Below are 24,932 nucleotides of genomic sequence, written 5' to 3'. Positions count from 1 at the left end.
CAAGTTACGTCTTCCTTATCAACTTTCTTGGGAAATAATAACTGAATACTAAATTCCGGTATTTCTTGAACACATTTTATCCATACTTAACCCTTGATTCCCCACATTCACCCCAACCCCACCTTCTGACAACTTGGTGGCTTCAAGGCATGTCCCAAACTGTGGCTACAGCACACGTGTCTGGTGCATCGGGTGGCAGAAATGTTGAACATTTCTCCCTGCATCTCCTAAATCGGAGATCTAGGTGTCCTTTACAACTGGTGTTTTGGTTGATGTCTGTTATTTTGATATCCCATTCCAGATACTACTTGCTTCAGGTTTTTCCTTTTTCAGAAACCAAATTGGCCCCATGCCTGTTTTTTTTTTTTTTTTTTGTAAATAAAGATTCACTGAAACACAGCCATGCTCATCACACATTGGCTATGACTTGCTATGATGGAAGAGTTAGGCAATTCAAACACAAGGCCTTATAGTTACTGTCCAGCATTGTACAGAAAAGAATTTGCTGAACTCTGATTTAAAGCAAGGAGGTATAGAGATGAATGTGCCTTATTTTGTAAACAATCACTGTTGCATCACTTAAGAGAAGCAAAAATGGAGAAAGCAAGAGCGGCTTTGGGTAAACCACTTTGTAGGATCTAGAAATGGTACAGAAGAGAGGCCTGATTTGGGATGGTGGCCACTGGAATAGAAATAACTGGTTGGGTAAATGAAATGTTTAAGGAGTACAGCAAGCAGGATGGCGTAATGGATTGGACATAGAACAGAAATGGAAAGAACAACAGGAGGAATATAATTCCTAGATTCCTGTCTAGAAAAACTAGAAGGATACTGGTGCTGTCTACTTGGACTAATAAACCTGGGAGAGGCTGAGCTTTGGGGAAAGGATAATGACAATGGCTTTGGGCATGTTGACTAGATGTGCCTCTGTGGTATCAAGGGGATGATGCTGAGCTAGAACTTTAGGAAATATCTGGAACTCAGGTGTGAGCAGAAGATTTAAAGTTTTAAATCATTCATGTAGAGATGACGATGAAGCTATGGTCTGGAAGGAAAATAACAATAAGTAAAATGATAAGAAATATTTACTAAGTGCCTATTGATATGCTTATGAAAATGTGCTCCATATGTAATCATTTCAAAACCATCTCGTAAGATAATTTCATTTTCCTTATTTTACAATTGAGAAAACTGAAGTAAAGAGGGTTAAAATAACTTATCCATATTACACGGTCAAGAAAAGAATATGGAGTGTGAAAAGCATTTAGGTAAGGATGGTGGGCTCACTGAGCAGAGGTTCTGCATTTAATGTGGCAGCTAGAGGAGTTCCAAAGGTTTCCAACAGCTCGTTTGGTTGGTTGGCTACGACATGGACCAAAAAGTGGCCCGCAGGAAGTGATTTAGAAATGTCAAACCTGCCTTGGTTTAATGAAAAGGAAGGGATTCAAGACTTTGGGAGATTGGAATGTTAGAGTGTATCTGTCTGAAGCCAAGTCAAAGGGACATAGCAGCCAGTCTAAGAGATCTCTGAATTGCCAGAGCTTGAACAACTGGAATAAAAAAATTAATAATGATGGTACTGGATCATAACACATATGATAAATATCTGAGATCCATTCTGATATAAATATATAATGAATAAATTAGTAAATGAAAGAGAAAAGAGAGCTCTTCATTACAGATAATTTCCAAGTGATTAATGAAGACACAGTAAAGGAAATAGAAAATTGGAGCAGAAGAATCAGTTTTGCAGGTGACAGCCGCTGATGGCTGCTAAAATTAATGCGCAAACGTTTGAGGAGAAAGAGTGTATCTGCATAATCTTAAAGTATCTTTCCAATATATTTATTAATTCTAAATGAAGATATTCTAACTTTACACTGAAGATCTCCTTAATCAAATGATCCAGGTTAACTTTGCCAATAATAAAACAAATTGACATTATGCACTGCAGATGTGATGCATGAAGAATGCTATCGCATCACTGCTCTGGCAATCTTACCAAAAATGCATATCCTCAACCTAATTATGAAGAAACCGTAGAAAAACCCATAATGAGAGACATTTTTCAAAACCACTGACCAGTACTCTTCAGAAGTGTCAAGGCCAAAAACGGTACAGAAGACCGAGGAACTTATAGATGAGAGGAGACTGAGGCATGGCAACTAAATGCAACGTGTTTATTATCCTGGAACAGACTAAGAAAATCATTGAAAAAAAACTGGTTGAATCCAAAGAAAGTCTATAGTTTAGTTAACAGTATTACATGACTGTTAATCTCTTAGTTTATGTAATAGTGCTACGGTTATGCAAGATGTTAATTTAGGGGAAGCCAGGGGAAGCTTATAAGAGAATTCTGTATTATATTTGGAACTCTTCTGTAAACTTAGTTATTTCAAAATAAACAGTTTGATAAAATCCCTTTTTAAAGTGAGCAGTAGAAATGCCACTGGTGACCAGAACAAGACTGCAAAGAGAATACAGTGGTTCCAACAGGGATTTGTCGCTGCTAAAATGGAGATAATCTGAAAGAAACCTTTTTCAAGAATTTGCTCCTGGAGGGTTTGAGAGCCATGGGATGGTAAGAAGTGAGGTTGTTGGCATCTGTTTTTAAGAGGAGGGATTTTAAGGTGTTTAATTGTTGATGAGAATGAACAGTTCAAAGAAAGCAGTTAGGTAGCTGCATTTTATTCTAATAAAAATTGTTGCTGAGATTGAGGGCAAAGGTGAGATGGATGGAGGTTTGAGGAGAGTGAGGCTTGAAAAGGTAGTTTGAGAGAGCTGGTGAAAACTGACCTGAGAAACACAACAGGGTCATAATGGGCCACTTGAGTTTGGTGATCAGAAATGTACACGAGGTCAAATTGCTGATTCATGACAATCTTAAGCAGACCTGTTCATTTAGGTCCAATGTTAGAGAGAGTCCCTTGAAGACTATATTCAGGGTTGAGATTTCCTTAGATTTGGTAAGGTCAAGGGGTAAGATTTTTAAGGCAGATTAAAGGTGAAAGTGAAAATGAAAGTGAAGTCACTCAGTCCTGTCCAACTCTTTGCGACCCCATGGACTGTAGCCTATCAGGCTCCTCCGTCCATGGGATTTTCCAGGCAAGAGTGTTGGAGTGGATTTCCATTTCCTTCTCCAGAGGATTTTCCCGACCCAGGAATCGAACCTGGGTCTCATATTAATTTAAATGTTATTGTTTTTAAGTTGGCCATAGAAGTGAATAAAGGAAAGGGATAATGAATTAGGAAAAATTTAAAAATATATAAGTGAAACAAAGTACAAAGTTTTATGTGTATGAGTCAACAATTCTATGGATCTGATGTATCCTTCTCTGGAAGAGATATGCCTGCAATACTGGTTTACAATTTGATTTTTTCAGGTCTACTAAGACAGTACTGACTCATTGGAAAAGACCCTGATGCTGAAAAGACGCAAGAGGAGAAGGGGCAACAGAGGATGAGATGGTTGAACTGACTCCCTGGACGTGAATCTGAGCAAACTCCAGGAGATAGTCAAGGGCAGGGAAGCCTGGCGTGTTGCAGTTCATGGGGTCGCAAAGAGCTGGACATGACTTAGCGACTGAACAAAAACCAGCCAGTAACAGATGGTCTTCTGTCCTCCAGCTTCATATTATTTCCTTTTGCATTATTTATCCCTATGAGTGTATGTCTTAAAACAAAATCCTCTTAATTTTCAGTGGAGTTTTATAGAGGAGTGAAAGAAATGAGCATTTTTAATCTATTATTATTATTACTTGAAATTAGAGCCCCTCCTCCATTTTAACCCCACAAATAAGGTTTACTGTTCTCTTGTTCCTCTTTTCTGAGGACTTTGCCTAGTGGCTTGTGTTCTTGTGCGTTTGATTTTATTCATTTATTTAAATAGGCATGTATGTATTTATTTGAGGTCATATTTTGTTGAAGTTAATCTCTGCATACAATTAGGGCCTAAATTAAGGATACTTAATCCCCAGAAAGGAATTGCATTTGCATTTGCTTCCTCTAGAACCAAGGAGGAAGATAAAACCTCTTTACTGTCTATCAAATTCATATTACTGATTCGTACACACACTTAGGCTTTTTTGTGCAGTTATAGCACTGCCATCATCATTTGCCCCCGGAATGCTCTCCCTTTTTGTGTTACTTACTGCTTACTGAGTGACTGAACAACAACAATTGTTTACTCCTCCCTATTAAATTTCAGCTTATGTTTTCTTTATCCTTCATAATCCCTTATATTCTAGCAAGCCCATTAATGGATTAAAATGGTCTGTTTTAACGTATGCAGAAGATGTTACATTTTGGAACAGATCTATTCTAGCGTCTATTCTGGGATACTTGGGAACAGGAAGTCTGGTGGAACTCTGCTCTTATCTGTGAAATGAGGTGGGACCAGGAAGGTCATATGCTTTAACAGAAAGAAAGTGGGCTCTGAAAGCATAACCAGACCAGGGCTCAAATGTTGGTTTTAGCGCTGCTAGTTGAGACTTTCAACAAGCGACCTAAACTTGTTAAGCCTCAATTTATTCATGAACCAGATGAGGAAACTAATTATGCACTGCAGCGTTGTATGAGAACTAGAGGTCATATGAAACGTATGTTTGTGCTTGTGTGTGTGCATAATGTATATGTAAATACCTAACAAATGGTCTTCACCAAACTTGACCTTTGAGCACACCTTATCTCAATGAATGGTATCACAGGTGTGTGTGAAGTGCATCGGGGTGCTAACAGCTGAGAAAATAATCAGAAAGCATTTCTGTCCTTAAAGAGTTTGCAGTCCGAGAAAGATGCATAGTTTTATTTAGATTCTTGGTTTGATTAGTTTTGCCTTAGTAGAAACGTGAGTGAAAGAAAACTCATAATTACAGATGCAGTTGGAATTAAAAAAAAAAAATTTCCAGACAAGTTAAGTCTCTAAGCAGATGGCAGGTTTTCCTTTTAATTCTGGTATATTCTAGTATTAGTGCTCCACCAAACAATAATCCAACTCTCAACATTTCAGGAGAATGGTTAATAAGAAATTGAAAATCAACTTTCAAAAAGCCATGTGCACAAGCCTGATCTGGCTCTGAGACAAGCAAGGCTGGCGGGGTTAATAGTGGGAAAACGTCTAACGCTGCTTTTCTTCAGTGAAGGTCGGCCTGGCCCACGGCTGCGACGTCAAGGCCTCTGTCTAAAGCCAAAAAAATCTATGACAAATAGCAGCTCACACCTGACAACAGTCAGGGCTTTAAACTCAACAGGGCAGGGATTTGAAATTCTGCCAATCCTTGCATTTTTTGGTGATTAGATGTAATTTGCAAGTTTACAAGGGGCTCCAAAGTGGATTCATAGCTCCATGGCTCCTCGCAATTTGGCATTGCCCTTCTAGAACTGACTCTGGCTAAACCTCAACTAACCAGAATGTCCAAAACTCCAAAACTTCAGTTTAATTGATTTTCCCTCTAAAACCATCATGTTTGGATGAAATGGGGAAACGTGTATACCAGAATAGCAAAAGGAATGAGTATCTTTCTGAGCTAGAATAATATAATAGCAAAGACCACTGACTTTGGAGCTAGAATGCTTGATTTATGAGCTTGCTTTTGCCCATTTAGTAACTGTGTGATCTTGCAAAGTATTTTATCTAGGTGTGCCTCAGTTTACTTGACTGCAAAAGAGGAATGAAAACAGTAACCATCTCTTAGGGTTGTTAAGTAGATTAAATGAATTAACACATTAATACTTAATACTTAAAGAATGGTGCCTGGCACACTGAAAACACTCAGTAATTGTAATTCATTTGCTATCAGCTTACAGGGTTTGCATTGTGTAAATAATTTCATCCAATATCCCTCCATAACTTCTCTGTGAACAAAACTGATATTAAAGATGGGTCCCCCAAATCTCAAGCCTTCCGATCAGCAGTTTCTTTTTCTTATTATTCAGGTTTGCTTTCAAACATTTTCCCCCTACTGTTCCCCACCACAGGAAGTAAAACCACTACCTACTCTGTTGTCCAACCCGAAACTTAGAAGTCATTCATCCTCTCCATGCCTATTAAATACTATATCAAGCCAATGTCACTTCTGAATTAAATTGCTTACATCTGACAGTAAGTCCTGCTATCTCTCATCCTTATTGTGTAGGCAGACTGATCTTTTGAAATGTAGGTTTTATCACACTCCTTCTCTGCTTGACATAAATCAACAAATCCTTATGAGTTAAAAATCCGTTTTCAACATTGGGTGTATCTCTTATTTTCCCCTGGGTCTCAACAGGATGGAGATGGAGGAGAGAGGGAAAGACAGAGAGGTAAGGGGAAAAAAAAGGCAGAAAATCAAAAGAAAAAGGAACGAAAAGAGAAGAAAAACTGAGTGTGGGTTAGCTGTTGGGTGTGGAATCAAGAAGCTAGAAGGCTCTGAAATGATTTATGCGGTGCTTGTTGCAATCTGAGGAAACAACCCTTTAATCTATGTGCATAGACCCAGGAGGTCAAAATCTTGGACAGTTTCCTCACAACACAAGATGTATACAAATTCCTTTCAACTTAGAAACAATCTGATTTTCTCCCGGATCATCTGATGTAAAAGGTATTTACATAAATATACCTTTTCTCCTTGGGAAGGGGGTAGGTAGAGTGTATTAAAATAATGGGAGGAGATGACTGAAAATGGTATTTCACATATAAGGATAGAGGCTGCCATCTCTAGAGCAAGTTTTACCTTTAACAGTCTTTTTTTCATTAAGTACTATTCAGATATCTTAATCACCAAGATAATTGGATAGCACCTTCTCTGATTACCCACTTGAATATAATACCAACAGTGTTTGTATTACCAGGGGTTATCTCCAATGGAAATAGAGTTAAAATGAAATCAACAAAATTGATATCCCTCCATTTGTTTCCAAAATCAGTTGTTACTCTTACAGGTAATTTCTGAACAGAGGATATAATAATATAATATAAGAGGAGCAAATTAAGAAAGAGGGGGAGAAGAGAAAGAATGTGTTGCGGAAGAGGAGAAGGAAAAGGAAAGAAGAACCACAGACGGACAAGGAGGAGGAAGTGACTCAATAACATATAAAAACATAAATTCAGTAGAGTTCTGACAAGGAGACAGTGTCAACTATACCTGCCTCTGATCTCTCAGAGAAAATTTTATTCCATTTTTATTTCTCTAGAATGGGTGACAGGATGTGCTCTGCCCATTGCAGCTGCCCGAACGATGTGGATACCAACTACCTTGTAGTCAATTACACAGTTACATAGTATATTGTCCTACAATGGGAAAATCATATTCCTTTTCATGTTTGTCTCAAAAGTTGGATAAAGTCAGAAGACCATAAATGCAATTCTCATTGTCCTAAACACACATTGTCCTGTGTGTCCTGTGTATGAGTTTAAAAAATACAGATAAATTTAGCCATACTGACAAATTTCACGTGCGAGAGACATGGATGTTGCTTCTCCACTGATACACAACAAGTCTGACAAGATCATATGGTGACATTGCAAATAATGTTCCTTCCTCATCCTGACCTATGTCATCAGTTTGCTGTGGTTGGCATAATAAGGAATTCTAAGACCCCAATCCACTAAACAAGGGAAGAATTCCTAGAGTGAGAGAGAGATGAAAGTGAGGGAAAAGGGGAAAACTTCCTAGCATTCTTCTATGACTCTGCTTCTGATTTGACATTTTTTGGACACCTTGCAGCACCTTAGAAAAGCAGTGTGGTGACACGTCAAGTGATTTCTCTGGAAATTCCTTAGGAAAGTTAAGTGGCTAGCTCTTTGTCACATGTCTGGTGAGGATTATACTGATATTTGTATTATTTTTAAATCCCCTATGTTAGTGATTTTCAACTTGTCAGCTGCAAACCACTGGAGGGCTGCAGCAAAATTTTCAAAGAATCCTCAAATCCTTGTGTACATATATATTTTCTTGGTCCACAAATCAAAAGATACTGTGATTACCACTATGATCATGCAGGAGGTCTACAAAGTTGGTTGACACTTAAAAGGAATATTCTCCTTTCTCAAATATTTAAATAAATAAAAGGAAACCATGACTATATACTTGTGGTTTCCATATTTTGAGGTTTCACAGATCAATATCAACATCATTCATTATATGTTTCTCAAACTTAAAATTACAGTCTTTCAAACTATATAAATTTAGTTTTATGGAAAACTCACTTCATGGTTCTTCCTTTCACCATCAGTGAAAGTGTTATCAAGGGCCAGGACTGCTGTAAACATGATATCTGGGAATCTTGCTTCTCACCTTATTATTTAGATGAAGGTAAGAGTTCAACGGACTGGGAGTTGTTAGGATGGATTTCAGGAAAGGCTATAAATGTACAGTCCTTTCTCCTTCTCTGGGCTGACTTTTACCTGGCATTGCTTGTTGGTGATTATAGATGGCCAGTCAACTCTTAGAACTGCCATCTCCAAGCTTAGCAATGGAAATGGTTAGCTCACAAGTAATTCATGTTCTTTCTAATTTAGAAGTGACTCATCACTGTGGGTTGTGAAAGAGAGTGAAGAAGTGTGCTCTCATGGATGTTTTGCCTGCACTTCTTAATCCCTTGTTCTGCTTGAGCTAATCAAGGAGTATAACCTTAGTTAAAAAGTCAGTCTGGGCTAAGGGAAAAAAAGTGTGGCAAATATTGACATATTATCTGACTCATTCATTCAACAAATGTTTGCAGAACATCTATTACATTTCAGACACTGCACAGCAGAGGATACAGCAATTGAAAACAAAGAACATCAGCAAAAACAATCTCTGCCATGAGAAGTACCCAGGAACTATGCCTAATCTAGAATAGGAATGAATGGTGATTCAAGATGGTGTCCCAAAGACATAATATTTGAGCTGAGTCTTGAAAACTTAATAGGGATGAGGCAGAAGACTTGGTGAGCAGAGTGAAGAGCGTGTGCAAACATGAAACTGCTTGACCATACCTCCCTCTCATCAGAGATGGCTGATCTTTGTATACACCCACCATCTTAAGCTGAAACCAACCATTACCTGTCAGGGGCGGGAGTGGGTGTTGAGGGGTGGTTCTTTACCTGTTAGGAGAAACAGCTGTCCTGCTGTTGCCTTGTAAGGCTTTTTCTTCCCAGCTAAGTAAGTAGTATAAACAAGGACAGGGCAACAGGGATGACTTTGCTGCAAAATACTCACATCCATGTGGCCAGGCAAAGGGCCAACGCTAATCACAGCCTCCAGCACCTGCATACCCTCAGCTGGGGGGCTCAGTTCTCAAAGAGAAAACCACATAACGCCTGTCAGCACCTTGCTGTCTGCCTTGGGACAAGGCAATCGAGGAACTTGCCTGAATGCTTCCCACATGCTACAAGGCCTGCTTCTCCACATTTACGTGCTTTTCTGATACTGTAGTCCCAAACCCCAGCACAGAAGAATCTTCCGAATCTGGGATAGGAAGTGAGTGGAAATTCGAACATCTCTTAAAGTTAAAAGGAGTCACCTGTTTGACACTCAGAGACAAGTGAAGAGGCCGCTGCCCTGTTTAACAAAGGCTACCTTCAAGCAAGCTTCCTACACAGGCAGCCTGGGCAGCTGCAAAGGACCCCATAGTCAGAAGGGCTCTCATTCTTGGTTCAAAGCTCTGCTGGAATTTTCTGGAAATTACTAATATTTTGTAACAAGGAATCATTCACATATCTTCAATTTGCACTGGGATCGACAAAGGTTTTGTGAGTCCTGATAACTTTCCTCACCAAAGGTAAAATGGGGTGTCTAATCAAGGGCCTGGAGCTCTATAGGACTGTGACATGAAAGTGTGTTATAAAACACATGACATGGAAGTGTGTTATAAAACAGAGAAAAATAAAATTGACAGTACAACTTTATAGTTTTTAAGGAAATATAGCATTGTTTGTTAAGTCAGGTACCCACAATTTTGATTTTCTAAGTTTGTTTCAGTTTGTTACCACTGAAATACCACTTTCTTTTACTGCATTATAGACTTTACACAGTCCCTTTCTGTTTCTTTAGCCTGGAAGAGTAGCCCCAAATACAGACAATTCAAAGAAACACACAAAAATGTACCACACAGTGGTCAAAGCCACAGGACTGAACCGTTTTCTCTGTACAAATTCTCACCTTGTGTCCCAACTAGTGAGAGATCACTGTCCTCGTGTGTGTATCTTTCCTTTCACCACATCAGCCCACCATTTAGTGCCTTCTCAGCCACAATTTGAATTCTGCTTATGGTGATGATGCTACTCTCAAATCACGTTTTGGTAAATATATATGTGTGTGTGTGTGTATATATATATATATATATATATTTAACATCACCAGCACCTTGATTTTCATCAGGACAGGCTACACAATTTTCAGGCACAGTGCAAACTGAAATGTGGGCTCCTTGTCTGAAAAGTTTGTGAGAATTTCAATGCAGCAAGAGTAACAGTATTAAGCCTTGCACAGGGGCCTTCTAAACATGGGGCCCATATGACTACCCTGGTTGAAAGCCCATGAAGCCAGCCTTGATTCTCTCTGGCCATAACTGGGGCCCACACCCACTCTTAACCAACCACTTATAAGTGGGTTAAGCCTTAGACTAAGAACAGCTCCCTGGAGATGGGCATAAGTTCATCTTCCCCTGAGTTGTATGGTATCTGATTGCAAGGATTCATGGGTAAAACAAGGCTTTTTCTGAATAGACATGAGGAACACATAATTACTGAGTAGCCAATAACAGCATCCATGATACCATAATGAATCCATGACTCAGAAGGAAGAATCTGTCTTTAGAAGCCTTCTTTGATGCAAGTCTTGGTTCCCTAGGGCCTTGATGGGTTATTCAAGTCATTCTTCCTTGAATCTGCCAACTCCCAATTCCCTTGTACTTCAGTCCTCATCCCTGGTACCAACCCTGCCTGCAGGTTGGTACTTCAATCCTTGTATTTGTACTTCAATCCTTGTCCCTGGTACCAACCCTGCCTGCAGGTACAAGTAGGGTGGAGAAGATAGATTCCATCTTCCTGGTGATTATCATATAATTAGGGAACCATGACTGAAAGACCACAAAACACACAAAAACTCAAACAATAGAAAAAATTTAAAAAATACCACTCATTAAAATCTCCATGTTAGTGTGAGGAGTGTACAGAAGTATCAGATTAACAAGGTCTCCATCTAGTCAAGGCTATGGTTTTTCCAGTAGTCATGTATAGATGTGAGAGTTAGACTATAAAGAAAGCTGAGCGCTGAAGAATTGATGCTTTTGAACTGTGGCGTTGGAGAAGACTCTTGAGAGTCCCTTGGACTGCAAGGAGATCCAACCAGTCCATCCTAAAGGAGATCAGTCCTGGGTGTTCATTGGAAGGACTGATGTTGAAGCTGAAACTCCAATACTTTGGCCACCTGATGCAAAGAGCTGACTCATTTGAAAAGACCCCGATGCTGGGAGGGATTGGGGGCAGGAGGAGAAGGGGACAACGGAGGATAAGATGGTCAGATGGTGTCACCGACTCAATGGACATGGGTTTGGGTGGACTCCAGCAGTTGGTGATGGACAGGGAGGCCTGGTGTGCTGCGGTTCATGGGGTCGCAAAGAGTTGGACACGACTGAGTGACTAAACTGAACTTGGTGGAATACTCAATATGAATTTAGGAGAAAAGAGATTTTTATGGGGGAAGTGATCAGGGTAGGATATTTGCAATGCATTTTGGAGCAGAAGACACAGATTCAGAATCCACAGGGGCAGAATTCTTACACAGAAATTCTGACGGTACAGTAAATTCTTTTCAAGAGTCAAATAGGTTTGTTTGGCTATAGCAGACTGCACAAGTCACACAATAACGTCAGTGGTGAAAGGAAAAACATCACACAGGGCAAAGTCATTACTGGGAAGTTAGATCCAATGCAAAAGCCAACATTTCTAAAGATATATATAAACCATGAGTTTTTATGCCTATGTGAAACTGAGTCCTCTGCTTCTGTTATTTCCTTCAGAACATTCCCTGTTTCTTCATCTGGCCAAAATCCTGTTCAGACTTTTAAGACTAAGCTCAGGCCCTATCACTGCCGAGGAGTCTTCCTCTGAGCTTCCTTGAGCCTTCCTCACTTTCCAGTACTTCTCCTTCTGGCTGAAAGGGGCTTAAGGCCTGTTTCTTGTCCATGATCTCAGTGCACGCTGTGACTTCTATTTAAATGATCTATTTTAGTGCCTCTCACTCACTGGAATACACACTTCCTAATATTAAAAATTCTTCCTTGCTCCTTTTCTGTCCTTCACCTTGATAAGTGCTCCAGTTATCATGTATCAACATGTAATAAGCACTTAAGAACGCCAGTTGAAAGTGATGTGAACATAATACATACAGAGACAATGATTTTTAATAATCTGTGTGTATAATGGCAGCAAAAAAAGATACTCAGAAAACAAGAATCTATGTGTAAAAAGTAGATAATTTTTCTACTACTGATGACCTTAGTGAGGTGTTAGAATAGACTGAATAAACACAAGATGAATGGATTACACAACACGCCAGTCACAGCCATATCTCCAAATTACTACTAAGCAAGCAAAGACAAAGACTCAGAGACATAGATGGAAGGTGGCTTCTCCACCTGTGTTTAAAAAAATGCTTCAACAAAAGAGCTGAAGATTTGATGCTTTTGAACTGTGGTGTTGGCGAAGACTCTTGAGAGTCCCCTGGACTGCAAGGAGATCCAACCACTCAATCCTAAAGGAAATCAACCCTAAATATTCATTGAAAGGACTGATACTGAAGCTGAAACTCTAATACTTTGGCCATTTGACTCATTGTAAAAGACCCTGATGCTGGGAGAGATTGAAGGCAGGGGTAAAAGGGGACAACCAGAGGACAAGATTGTTGAATGGCATCACCAACTCAATGGACACGAGTCTGAGCAAACTCCAAGAGACGGTGAAGGACAGGGAAGCCTGGAGTCTTGCAGTCCATGGAGTCACAAAGAGTTGGACACAACTGAATGACTGAACACCAAAACAGTGGCAAAACTAAGGATTTTCCAATCCTCCTACACATTTAATTTTCCATTTTGTTTTCCCATTCATGCTAACTTTCATATTAATTTGTGCCTGCTTTCAGTGTGTGTATGTGTACACGCATGTGTGTGAGCAAGCTCGTGCATGTTATCTTCTAAAAAGAAAAATTCCTGATAAATTAACACTGATGTGAAAGGAACTGGATAGTTTAAATAAAGTCTCTAACTCTCCCTTTTTGTTCACTTGGACTTCGTAGTAGGCTTTCTCATGAACTTTTTCCTTAAAACGAGTAAATTATTGGTGAATTCCAACATCACTAGGAGATAACTTATGTCAGTTAACACTGAACAATATAATCACAATTTCTATGTTAATTTCATTGTTCTGTGTAAATACTTAGTGGCAGTAATGGAAAAAAATCCAAACACTCTTGGAAAATACTAGAAAAGCAAGGTTCTAAATCTAGAATCTTCCTACTTTTTTATCAGTGCAAGACTGCCACAACAAAAAAGGCTAAAACACATTTAGGTATGAATACATAGTAGCTGCAAATTATAATTACTTCATATATATTCTTATATTTGAAAAACTCAAATATATTTTTCATGTGCTCAATTCTCAATATATGTTTAATGAGTACCTTATTAGAAATATTAAAAAAATTTGAAGACATACTTTGAATTTCAATGATCTTCTGTAGAGAAATAACGGCATTCATATTTGGAGTTTGGTGGAGAACCTCTTCTGCAAGTGGCTCCAGCTGTAAGAACAGCAAATGATAACATGAGCAGGACATTATGACTTTGTAAGTTTGACAGAAGCAAACCAAACTGAAACAACCTTAAAACAAAAAAAAAAGGCTTGCTCCAAGAGCTAATTAACATTTTGCTGATATCAGTTCCAAAAGTGTAGCCAGTTTTATTTTCTGTTTTGCAGCAACATAATTAAATTCCAAGGGGCTTTTCTGTTGGTCACAAAACTAATCTATAAAGTCCCTGAAGCAGGTGCATGTCTGTATATTAGTTGTATTTAAAAATCCGAGTTACTTGTGTAATTTTTGTAGGTTCCTCATAGAACTAATTCCGTCATGTGTGTATGTACATGCAGCTGGGCCCTGCAGACAAAACCTCAGGGAAGCTGAAGTAGACAGAAGGTCGGAAGTTTATTATCCATACTTTCGCAGTGTTTTTGCATCTAACTACCTTATATGTTTGGATATGTCACAGTAGAAAGCCACAAGACATAGCTGCTCTTGTTCAATTGCTACTGAATACATAGTAGAGAAAAATTTCAAATATTTTACCAAAGATAAAATAACCGTACACTTTCATTAGGCTCCCACTGTATTCACATTTATGCAGATACCGCTGTGGAAGCACAGGACAAATTCCTGTCTTGCAAATCTATCCTGATCTTCTGGAATAACACTGATTTTTCATGGGTAAGCTCAGCAAACATTGTTTCGAAGAAATGAAGAAGAGCTTTAAGTAATTTATGGAGTGTTCTGGCAGGACTAAATCTCATGATGCATCCCTGGGGAATACCTTGGTGATACGGCTTGGAGCAGGACGAACTACACAGCCAGCGCGCTTGCAAACAAAATAGCTGTCTAGCTATTGTGACCCAGAAAGCAAGGAAAGTAATAGTAAAGAAGGGACTGACAACCACAAAAAAGCTTTTTTGGTAAATTTAAAGCTAGTAGTCTCAAATATACCAAACTATTATAAGGCAAGAATGGGAAATGATGTCATTAGACATTGTGCTAAACCATGAATTCATCTATATCCCTTCATCTGTAGGAAAAAAAAAAAAAGAATATAAAAAATTCTGGGATTCCAAGTTTCCGCAGCATATGCGAGTGAATCTTCCCCCCAGGGTCTCTCTGAATTGATTATTCTATACTTCAGTCATGGAATCTACAACAATAGCACCTTTCTTCCAGATGCCATAGGATAGCAGACTAGCTCAGGGATATTTATACGTGGGTAGATTCACTAAATATAACTTTCCAGGGTGTTTTTCTTAGCTGCCTAAGAAAAACTTTTAAAACATCAAAAGGTTTACTTGCAATATAGTTTGGCAAGAAGGAAAAGGAAAAAAAAAAAACAACAACAGTGAAACGTTCTGCAGTTTTAACCACTTAAAATTGGTTAAAAATCATTTTTAAAAACTTTGGTATTTCAGATAGTATCTTTAAAAAATATGTTACCCTAGTAATACCCTCTTAACTCAGAGGAACTCCTGAATCATAAACGGAAGGTTATTTAGAAAACTCTTAAGAATTAGAAAGGGTTGAGCTACTTTGCTCATAAATAATCTTTCCTTTCACTCTGTCTCGGGGCTTAGAGAAAAATTTTTAATAGAAATCAGGTAGACTTTCCTAATAAAACGTTCTGAAATATCATTCTGTGTTCGAATATTTAAGAACAAAGGCACAATGTTTTATCAGCATATTTGGTTCTTAAAAAAGCTTTCCTGCAACTTCAGGGTGAAAATGCTGACAAACTGAAAGGCGCTAGCTACTGGAACGAGAGCTACAGGCAGAGCATTAATGTGAAAACCTCATTTCTGGAATGCTCTGACATTAGGTCTGTGGGCTATTTTTAGGACTTAGGTTATGTAGAAAATAAAGGTAATTCAGGGTGTTAAGAATAAAAATACAAACAACCCTAAACCTCCAATTTGGAATCGTCAGTTAGATACGATAAAGTTGTGTCTATTTATGAAAGTAACCTAGAGAATTAAGGCAATTACATTGATAATTTAAGCCTCCCAAACTGTTTTCCTGCATGTTTTAGGTGAATGTCATTTAGAGGATTTAACCTTCAGTAAATTGCCCAATTTGTTTCATTTTGAATGTATACACATAGACAGAGTTGAATTCACAAAGTTCTCAACATAGATTCTTTATTTTTTCTCTAGTCGCTCTACCGAGAAGGCAATGGGTAATACTCTCAGCTGGCAAGAAGGCAAGCAACATTTAGATTCTGTTTTCATAAAATTAAAACCTTGTCTAGAGGACCACAGAATTGAGTTATCTTCTCTAGAAGAGTTTGCTGATTTAATAATTCACAATTATAAGCACTAAAACATGTGACTAAAGCATCTATTTTATAAATATTTATGAGTATTGGTCATTATTAGTAAAATCTAATAACTAGCTGTAATAAAATATTAAATAGTCATATTTTATAAATTTGGAGAAAAAAGAATATACAGTAAAGCTGTATTATGTATTTAGTTTGGCTGATAATATGTAGCAAAAATACTGGCAATGAGGCTACTCAATGTTAGTAAGAACTATTAAAAGATAAATAAGGAAGTATTGCAATAATTTATGCAAACCCAAGAACTTCATGTTTTATACTGGATAAAACAGATGCAGATGTAGGAAATCACACACCTATCCTGCCATCTTTGTTGTACAATTCCATCAAGTAATAATAGTTGTAAGATACACTAGACGATTTTAACACAACTTCTTGACATCTGAAGCTCTCATCTAGATTTCCTATATCTAAAGCTTAAGTGCAATCATTACAGCAATTCTTTATATAGATTTTCAGACTCAATACTGGGATATTTATTTTTTTATTTTTTATATCTTTTATAGAAAGTTACAATACTGTATTAATACAATTCAGATGCTTGTTAGTTGCACATACCATGTAATTTCTAAGTACTACAGCTATTTTACTGTACCATTATAATGTGGCCATTATAATGTTGTGAATAAATAATTTTCAGATTCTTTAGAACCAGATCATTTAAAATATCAAAAATCATTTTTGCTGGCACTAATGGAAATAGGCAAGGGTATCCTTGGAGAAACTCAAAACTTACTTTGTACTTAAGAGACATGGGAAAATCATCTTACTTAAGGAAATCATCTCTATTATTTTCATGATTCAGAAAAGAACAGAAAAAAAAAGCTAATCAGATTTTACAAAATATAACGGGTACGTGAGGATAGATGCACACATCAACCAAGTAAATGATCTACTAACTAATCTTAGCTTTTATATTACTTTTTTCAAATATGCCAAGTATTTTTACACTCTTACACATTCATTTATTCTGTTCCCTCTGAATTTTATTTTCCCCATCCTTCTTTGAACTGAAGCCTTACTAAAGCATTCAAGGACTAACACAAACACTGCCTGCTCTGAACTCTTTCCTAAAATCCTCTGATAGAGCAAACTGCTTCCACCTCTTTGTCTCCTTTGCACACAAATACTCTGGTTTATTCAAAACACAGTATTGTAATCAGCCATGTGTGTCATACTCTGTTTTGTTGTAACCAATGGAAAGGCAAAGATAGGGCCTAGTATATACAGACATTAAAAAAAAAAGTTGAATGAATGGAGAAAGGATTAATTGAAAGAAAACATGGGGGAAAAGAAAACAAGTTAAAGTGTTAGTCACTCAGTCGTGTGCGACTCTTTGCAACCCCATGGATTGCAGTCTTCCAGGCTTCTCTGTCCATGGAATTCTCCAGGCAAGAATACTGGAGTGGGTTCTCATCTCCTTCTCCAGGGGATCTTTCCGACCCAGGGACAGAACTCAGGTCTTCTGCATTGAAGGCAGATTCTTTAATGTCTGACCCACCAGGTACCCTCAAAACATGGGGAGATAGCCTTTAGGTGGCTCTCCAAAATCAACTGACCTAAATGGAGCAGATTCTTCCTCTTAGTTCCCTGCCATAATTAGGGCATGTTTTTAGAGTAAAAGAGCAGGAAAATTAACAAAGATAATTCATTTTAAAATCAAAATAATTGATTTTAATTGATGTTTTAACTGATTTTTAAATTAACTAATTTTGTTAAACTTATTAATTCTAATAATGTATAAATGATTTTGTACAGGATTTCTAAAAATACAGTCATATCCTATGAATAATGGTTTATTTATGCCACTCCAATCTTACTATTTTAAAATTTCTTTTTCTTACCCTATTGCAGTGTCTGGGACCACAAATGTAATGGTAAAATGAACCAGTAAGAGTAGGCACCTTTGTCATATTTTTTATTTCAAAGAAAAATTCTCAGATTTCACCTTTAAATTTGATGCATATTATAGGATGTATGGCACCCCACTCCAGGATTCTTGCCTGGCAAATCCCATGGACTGCAGCGACTTCACTTTCACTTTTCACTGTCATGCACTGGAGAAGGAACTGGCAACCCACTCCAGTGTTCTTGCCTGGAGAATCCCAGGGACGGGGGAGTCTGATGGGCTGCTGTTGATGGGGTCGCACAGAGTCGGACACGACTGGAGTGACTTAGCAGCAGCAGCAGATATCCTTTATCAAGTTAATAAATTTTCCTTTTATTCCCAGTTTACCAAAAGTAGTTCATAATTCAGTGTTTAATTTTTCAACTAATTTTTTTTTTAGATTATTTAGTGTTTTTTTTTTTTTAAGGTTTAAATTTATTATTGAAATGGTCACATTTCTTCTTCATCCCCTGAATGTGGTGAATTATAACAACTAATTTTGGAATGTTAATATGTTATATTTGTGGCCTAAAATAATTATGGGTTTTTAAGATAATGATGAACTACTAATATTTTGTATAGGGTTTTAATTACTATATTTATGAGCATAATTTTCCTGTAATATTATTTTCTTATAAAGTTCTTTTCAGTTTGGGTATCTATATTATACTAGTTTTTAAAAAAAGTTGTAAAATATTCTTTTCCCATCTTTCCCTTTAGTCTAAAATAGTATAAATTATTAGCAGAATACACTGAGGAAGTCATATGGGTCTGGTGTTTTCTGTAGGTATATTAAGTATTGAAGATTCAATTCTGTTAATTATAGTAATGTTCAAGTTTTCTGTCTTTTTGATTCAGTTTTTGCAAGCTTATATTCTTAGAAGGATTTTTCCATTTCAAATAGAATTTCAATTTTCTTTTACATAAGGTTTTTTAAAAATAATTCTCTTATAATACTTTTAATACATTAAAATCTCTCATAAAGTTCCCTTTTTCATTCAGAGAGCTGGTAATGTAGGATTTCTCTTTCAACCAATCTTTTCAGAGTTCTATCAATGTTGAGAACTATTTCAAAGAACTAAAATTTGACATTTTTAATCTTATATATTTATGCTTGTTTTTATTTTCTTTATATTTATATTTCATTCACTCACTTCATGTTTGTGCTTTGATTTTCTAATTTCTTGAGTTCTGTGTTTCTGTCTGTAATTTTAAGCTTTCTTTCAATTTATGCATTTAAAGCTTACATTTGTCTATAAATTCAGGTTATAGTTCCATAATCATTCAGCTCAAAATACTTATTTTTACCATGATTTTTTTTTGATATGAGAGACTGTATTTTGAAATCTCCAAATATAGGAGATTTTCTATTTCTTATGATTTCAAATTAAACAACCGCTTTATTTTTTAGTCTTATTTTATACTTCATCTTTTTATTTTGTATCATCAGTATTTTAATTGTATTGTAAGAAAACTTAAAATGAGATCTAACTACTTAACACATTTTTTAAGTATGCAATACATTATTACTTACTATATGTACCATGTTGTAGAGGACAACTCTAGAGCTTATTCATCTTGCTTGATGGAATCTTATGCCCATGGATTAATAACTCCCCAATTGCCCTTCTCCTCATCCCCTGATATCACCATTCCACTCTTTGATTTTATGGATTTATTTTATATACCATATAAGTGGAATCATGCAATGTATGTCTTTTTGCAAATGGATTATTTCACTTGACATAATGTCTTCAAGGTTTATCCTTGTTGTTGCATAGTGCAGAATTTCCTTCCTTTTAAACACTGACTAGTATTCCATTGTATGTATCTATTACATTCACTTACTCAGTCATCTGTCAATGGACATTTAGCTGTGTCTATATCTTGGCTATGGTGGATAGCACTTCAATGTTCACAGTACTAGTATCTCTTTGAGATCCTGATTTTGATTCTTTTGAATAAATATCCAAAAGTGGGATTGCTGGATCACATGGTAGTACTCCATTTAACTTTTTGAGGGTCTTCTCTACTCTTTCCCATAGCAGTTGTACCATTTTGTATCTTCATTGACAGAGTGCAAAAGTTCTACTTTCTCCATGTATTGTTGTCTTTTTTTTTTTTTCCTTAATAGTGTTGTTCAGTTGCTCAGGTGTGTCCAACTCTTTGCAACGTTATGGACTGCAGCATGCCAGGCTTCCCTGTCCTTCACTATCTCCAGAGTATGATCAAACTCATGTTCTTTGAGTCAGTGATGTCCTCCAACCATCTCATCCTCTGTCATGCCCTTCTCCTGCCTTAGTCTTTCCCAGCATCAGGGTCTTTTCCAGTGAGTTGGTTCTTCGTATCAAGTGGCCAAAGTACTGGAGCTTCATCATCAGTCCTTCTAGTGAATATTAAGGGTTGATTTCTTTAGGATTGACTGGTTGGAACTCCTTGCAGCCCAAGGGACTCTCAAGAGTCTACTCTAGCACCACAGTTCAAAAGCATCAATTCTTTGGCATTCATCCTTCTTTATGGTTCAAATCTCACATCCATACATGACTACTGGAAAAACTGTAGCTTTGACTATATGGACCTTTGTTGTCAAAGTAATGTCTCTGCTTTTTAATATGCTGTCTAGGGTTGTCACAGATTTTCTTCCAGTTAGCAAGTGTCTTTTAATTTCATGGCTGCAGTTACCAGCTGCAGTGATTTTGGAGCTCAAGAAAATAAAGTCTGTCACTGTTACCATTTTTTTATAATAGTCATCCTGATATTATGACACATGGAAGTGATATCTCATTGTGGTTTTGACATACTTTTCCCTGATTAGTGATGCTAAGCATTTTTCATATAACTGATGGTGATTTGTATTAACATATCTTTTTGGGAGAAACGTCTATTCAGTCCTTCAGTTCAGTTCAGTTCAGTCGCTCAGTCGTGTCCGACTCTTTGCGACCCCATGAATCGCAGCACGCCAGGCCTCCCTGTCCATCACCAACTCCCAGAATTCACTCAGACTCAAGTCCATCAAGTCAGTGATACCATCCAGCCATCTCATCCTCAGTCCCCTTCTCCTCCTGCCCCCAATCCCTCCCAGCATCAGAGTCTTTTCCAATGAGTCAACTCTTCGCATGAGGTGGCCAAAGTACTGGAGTTTCAGCTTTAGCAGCAGTCCTTCCAAAGAAATCCCAGGGCTGATCTCCTTCAGAATGGACTGGTTGGGTCTCCTTGCAGTCTTAGCCCATTTAAAAATCAGGTTTATTATATTTTAGTACTAAGCTGTTAAGTGTTCCTTATATAATCTGGATACGAAAAGTGTTCCTTATATCATTTGGATATGAACACCTTATCAGATATACAGTGTGCGAATATTTTCTCCCATCTACAGGTTGTCTTTTTTCTCTGTTAATTCTCTTTTTTTTGTTGTACACAGGCTTTCTAGTTTGATGCAGTCCCACTGGCTTGTTCTGTTTTGTTGTCAATGCTTTTGGCATCATATCCATGAAATTACTGCTAAGAGTGAAGTCATGAAAGTTAACCCTTATTTTCTTTTTAGGATTTGTATAGTTTGAGGTCTTATGTTAAAGTATTTAACTCTTACCAGTTTATTTTTGTGTATGGAGCAAGATAAAGGTTCAGTTTCCTTCTTTTATAAGTGGATATATCTAGCTTCCCCAATATCATTGTTCAAGAAACTATGCTTTCTCCATTTTGCATTCTTGGCACTCTTTTGAAGATCAGTTGACATATATGTGAGGATTTATTTCTATTTTGATTACTGTAGCTTTGTAATTTTTTTGAAATCAGGATACATTAAGCTTCCAATTTTGCTCCTCTTTCTCAAGATTGCTTTTTTATTTGTGGTCTTTTGTGATTACATATGAACTTTAGAATTTTTTTTCTATTTCTGTAAAAAAATGCTATTGGGACTTTGATAGGAATTGTAATCCAATCTCTAGCTCACTTTGGACAGTATGGGCATTTTTACAATATAAAGTCTTCTAATCCATGAATGTGAGATATCTATGTGTTTATGTTATGTAATATATATTCCAGTTTAGTTTCACTATGATATTATACTCTGCACGAAATCAATTAATTGAAATTTAATGAAACTTGCATTACATCCACAAATACACTCTATTTTTGAAAACTTTACAAGTGTCCATGAAAAGAATGATATTCTGCAGTTACTGGGTATAGCCGATTATATATTTCAATTAAGGCATGTTTATTGAGGTGCTTAAATCTTATACATACTCCCCTTTTTACTGTCTTCTTTATCAGCTACTGAAAGAGGTATCTTAAAGTCTATCACTGTGATTGTGGTATTAATTATTGCTTCCATTTGTTTCATTCAACGTTTTCTTGGTATGTTTTGAAGCTCTGTTGTTAAATTATAACTTTGGATTTTTTATCTTACCAGTTAATAGACTACTTGAACTGTGAACTGTTTATCTCTAGTTGTTTTTTCTTTGTCTTAAAGTTCACTTAACTGATACTGGTATAGCCATGTAAGTTTTCCTTTGCGTATTTCTGTAGTTTAACTTTTTCTTCACTTTTTATATTCCAACTTTCTTTGCCATTATATCACAGGAAGTGTGCTTTTTAACAGCATTTTTATTACTATGTGATAACCTCTGCCTTTAAAGGTGAACTAAATCCATATATTTATGTGGCTCAGACAGTAAAGAATCTGCCTGCAATGCAGGAGACCCAGGTTCAATCCCTGGATTGGGAGGATCTCCTGGAGAAGGGAATGGCTACCCATTTCAGTATTCTTGCCTGGAAAATGCCATGGAGAAGTGACTGGTGAGCTACAGTCCACAGGGTTGCAAAGAGTTGGACACAACTGAGCGATTAACACTTGTGTATGAAATTGCACAGGTTATTCTAAAATTGCATACAAAAACACAGAGGAGACAAATGTAACCAAGACTGCCTTGAAGAAAAACAAACTGGGAGATTTCTTCTACCACATATCAAGATTTCCTATACCACTATGAAGTAAAGACAGTTGACAATGTCACAAGGATAGAAAATGAGACCTGTGGAGAAGTTTAGAGTCTCCATGTATATATGTAGAAAGACACCACTGCTGATCCATAAGAAACAAATGGTCTTTTCAATATATGGTACTGGATTAACTATATATTCACATTAAAAAACCTTATGTACCCTGATGTTCATTGCAGCACTATTCACAATAGTCAGGACATGGAAGCAAACTAAATGTCTATCAAGAGAGGAATGGATAAAGAAGATATGGTACATATATACAATGGCACATTATTGTTGTTGTTTAGTCACTAAGTCATGTCCAACTCTTTTGTGACCCCATGGACTTTAGCCTGTCAGTTTCCTCTGTCCATGGGATTTTCCAAGCAAGAATACTAGAGTGGTCCTTTTCCAGGGGATCTTCCTGACTCAGGGATCGAACCTGCTTCTCCTGCATTAGAAGGCAGATTCATTACCACTAAGCCATCTAGAAAGCCTGTACAGTGGCATATTACTCAGCAATAAAAAAAAGAACAAAATAATGCCATTTGCACCAACATGGATGCACTTGAAGAGACTGTTATACTGAGTGAAGTAAGTCAGAAAAAGACAAATATCATTTATCACTTATATGTGAAATCCAAAAAAAGGGTACAAATGAGATTATTTATAAAACATAAGTAGAATCACAGATGTAGAAAACAAACTTATGGTTACCAGGGGATGGGGGAAGAGGGATAAATTGGGAGACAAACATACACACACACACTGCTATATGTAAAATAGATCACTAATAAGAACCTGCTGTAGAGCACAGGGAACTCTACTCAATACTCTAATGGCAGAAAAGCAATTATCCTTCAATAAAAAATAAATTAATTTAAAAAAAGTGAATACATGTATAACTGATTCACTTAGCTGTACACCTGAAATTAACACAACATTGTAAATCACCTATACCACAAGAAAAAGTTTTAAAAAAAACTTAACTTCTATGTTATGCTATATACATATTCAATTCCTGAAGAACTGTGCACCTAAATGTTCAAGCAAAATACTTAAGAAGAGATTATAGAATACGTTCAGGATTTGGAATATATGGAAAGAATACAAAAAGAATTAATCCTAAAGGAAATGATTGATAAATAAAAGTAATTTTCAATGTAGTACTATTTACCAATGTACACGATTAAGAAGGTGAAAAGACAGACAAAATATTTCAACATATGAAACCAACAACAGACTCTACAAAGAGCTGCTTAAATCAGTAAAAAAAAAAAAAAGATAGCCTGAAAGTAAACAAAAAACCTGAATAGGTTCTTCAATAGGTGAAAAAGTGAAAGTGTTAGTCAGTCAGTTGTGTCTGACTCTTTGGAACCACATGGACTACAGCCTGCTAGGCTCCTCTGTCCTTGGAATTCTCCAGGCAAGAATACTAGAGTGGAAAGCTATTCCCTTCTCCAGGGGATCTTCTCAACCCAGGAATCAAACCTAGGTCTCCCAAACTGCAGGAAGATTCTTTACCATCTGAGCCACTAGGGATGTACAAATAATAAACAGAAGAGCTGTTTAAGTTCATTAGTATTCTGGAAAAGCAAGGCCAAGATTATATACTACTATACACCCAATAAAAATGTCTAAAATTTAAAAAGTCTGCTGATGCCAAGATATGGTGGGATACAGAATAATGGAAATAGGTATTATCCTGCTGATAGAGTATGAATTGTGACAACCCCCAGGGAAAGCAGTTTGGTATTTTCTACAACAATATAAATATATGCATACTTCATGAGCCAGCAATAATTCTATGTTTAGATATATACTAAACAAAAATGTGTGCTCAAATGTACCAAAAAGATATATAAAATGTCTATCAAAGCACTGTTACTAATGGTCCCTAAACTAAAAAATATTCCCTATATTCATTAAAAGTAGAATAGATAAATAAATCATG

At 36.8% G+C, this 24,932-nt stretch overlaps 1 protein-coding gene across 5 annotated transcripts in view; it reads right to left on the bottom strand.

Moving 5' to 3' along the window:
* The window catches only part of HDAC9 (histone deacetylase 9), a 599,202-nt gene that overhangs the window by 32,741 nt on the left and 541,529 nt on the right, over positions 1 to 24,932 (bottom strand). For all 5 annotated transcript variants that reach the window (XM_040260622.1, XM_040260619.1, XM_040260620.1 and 2 more), the window contains one exon: positions 13,676 to 13,760. In XM_040260622.1, coding sequence (XP_040116556.1) covers positions 13,676 to 13,760 — 85 coding nt within the window. The remainder of the gene's footprint in view (positions 1 to 13,675; positions 13,761 to 24,932) is intronic.

Source organism: Oryx dammah, unplaced genomic scaffold (assembly GCF_014754425.2).
Source record: "Oryx dammah isolate SB20612 unplaced genomic scaffold, SCBI_Odam_1.1 HiC_scaffold_18, whole genome shotgun sequence".
NCBI lineage: Eukaryota > Metazoa > Chordata > Mammalia > Artiodactyla > Bovidae > Oryx > Oryx dammah.
Note: the sequence above shows the minus strand (reverse complement) of the source record. Positions and strands in the feature narration are given on the sequence as shown.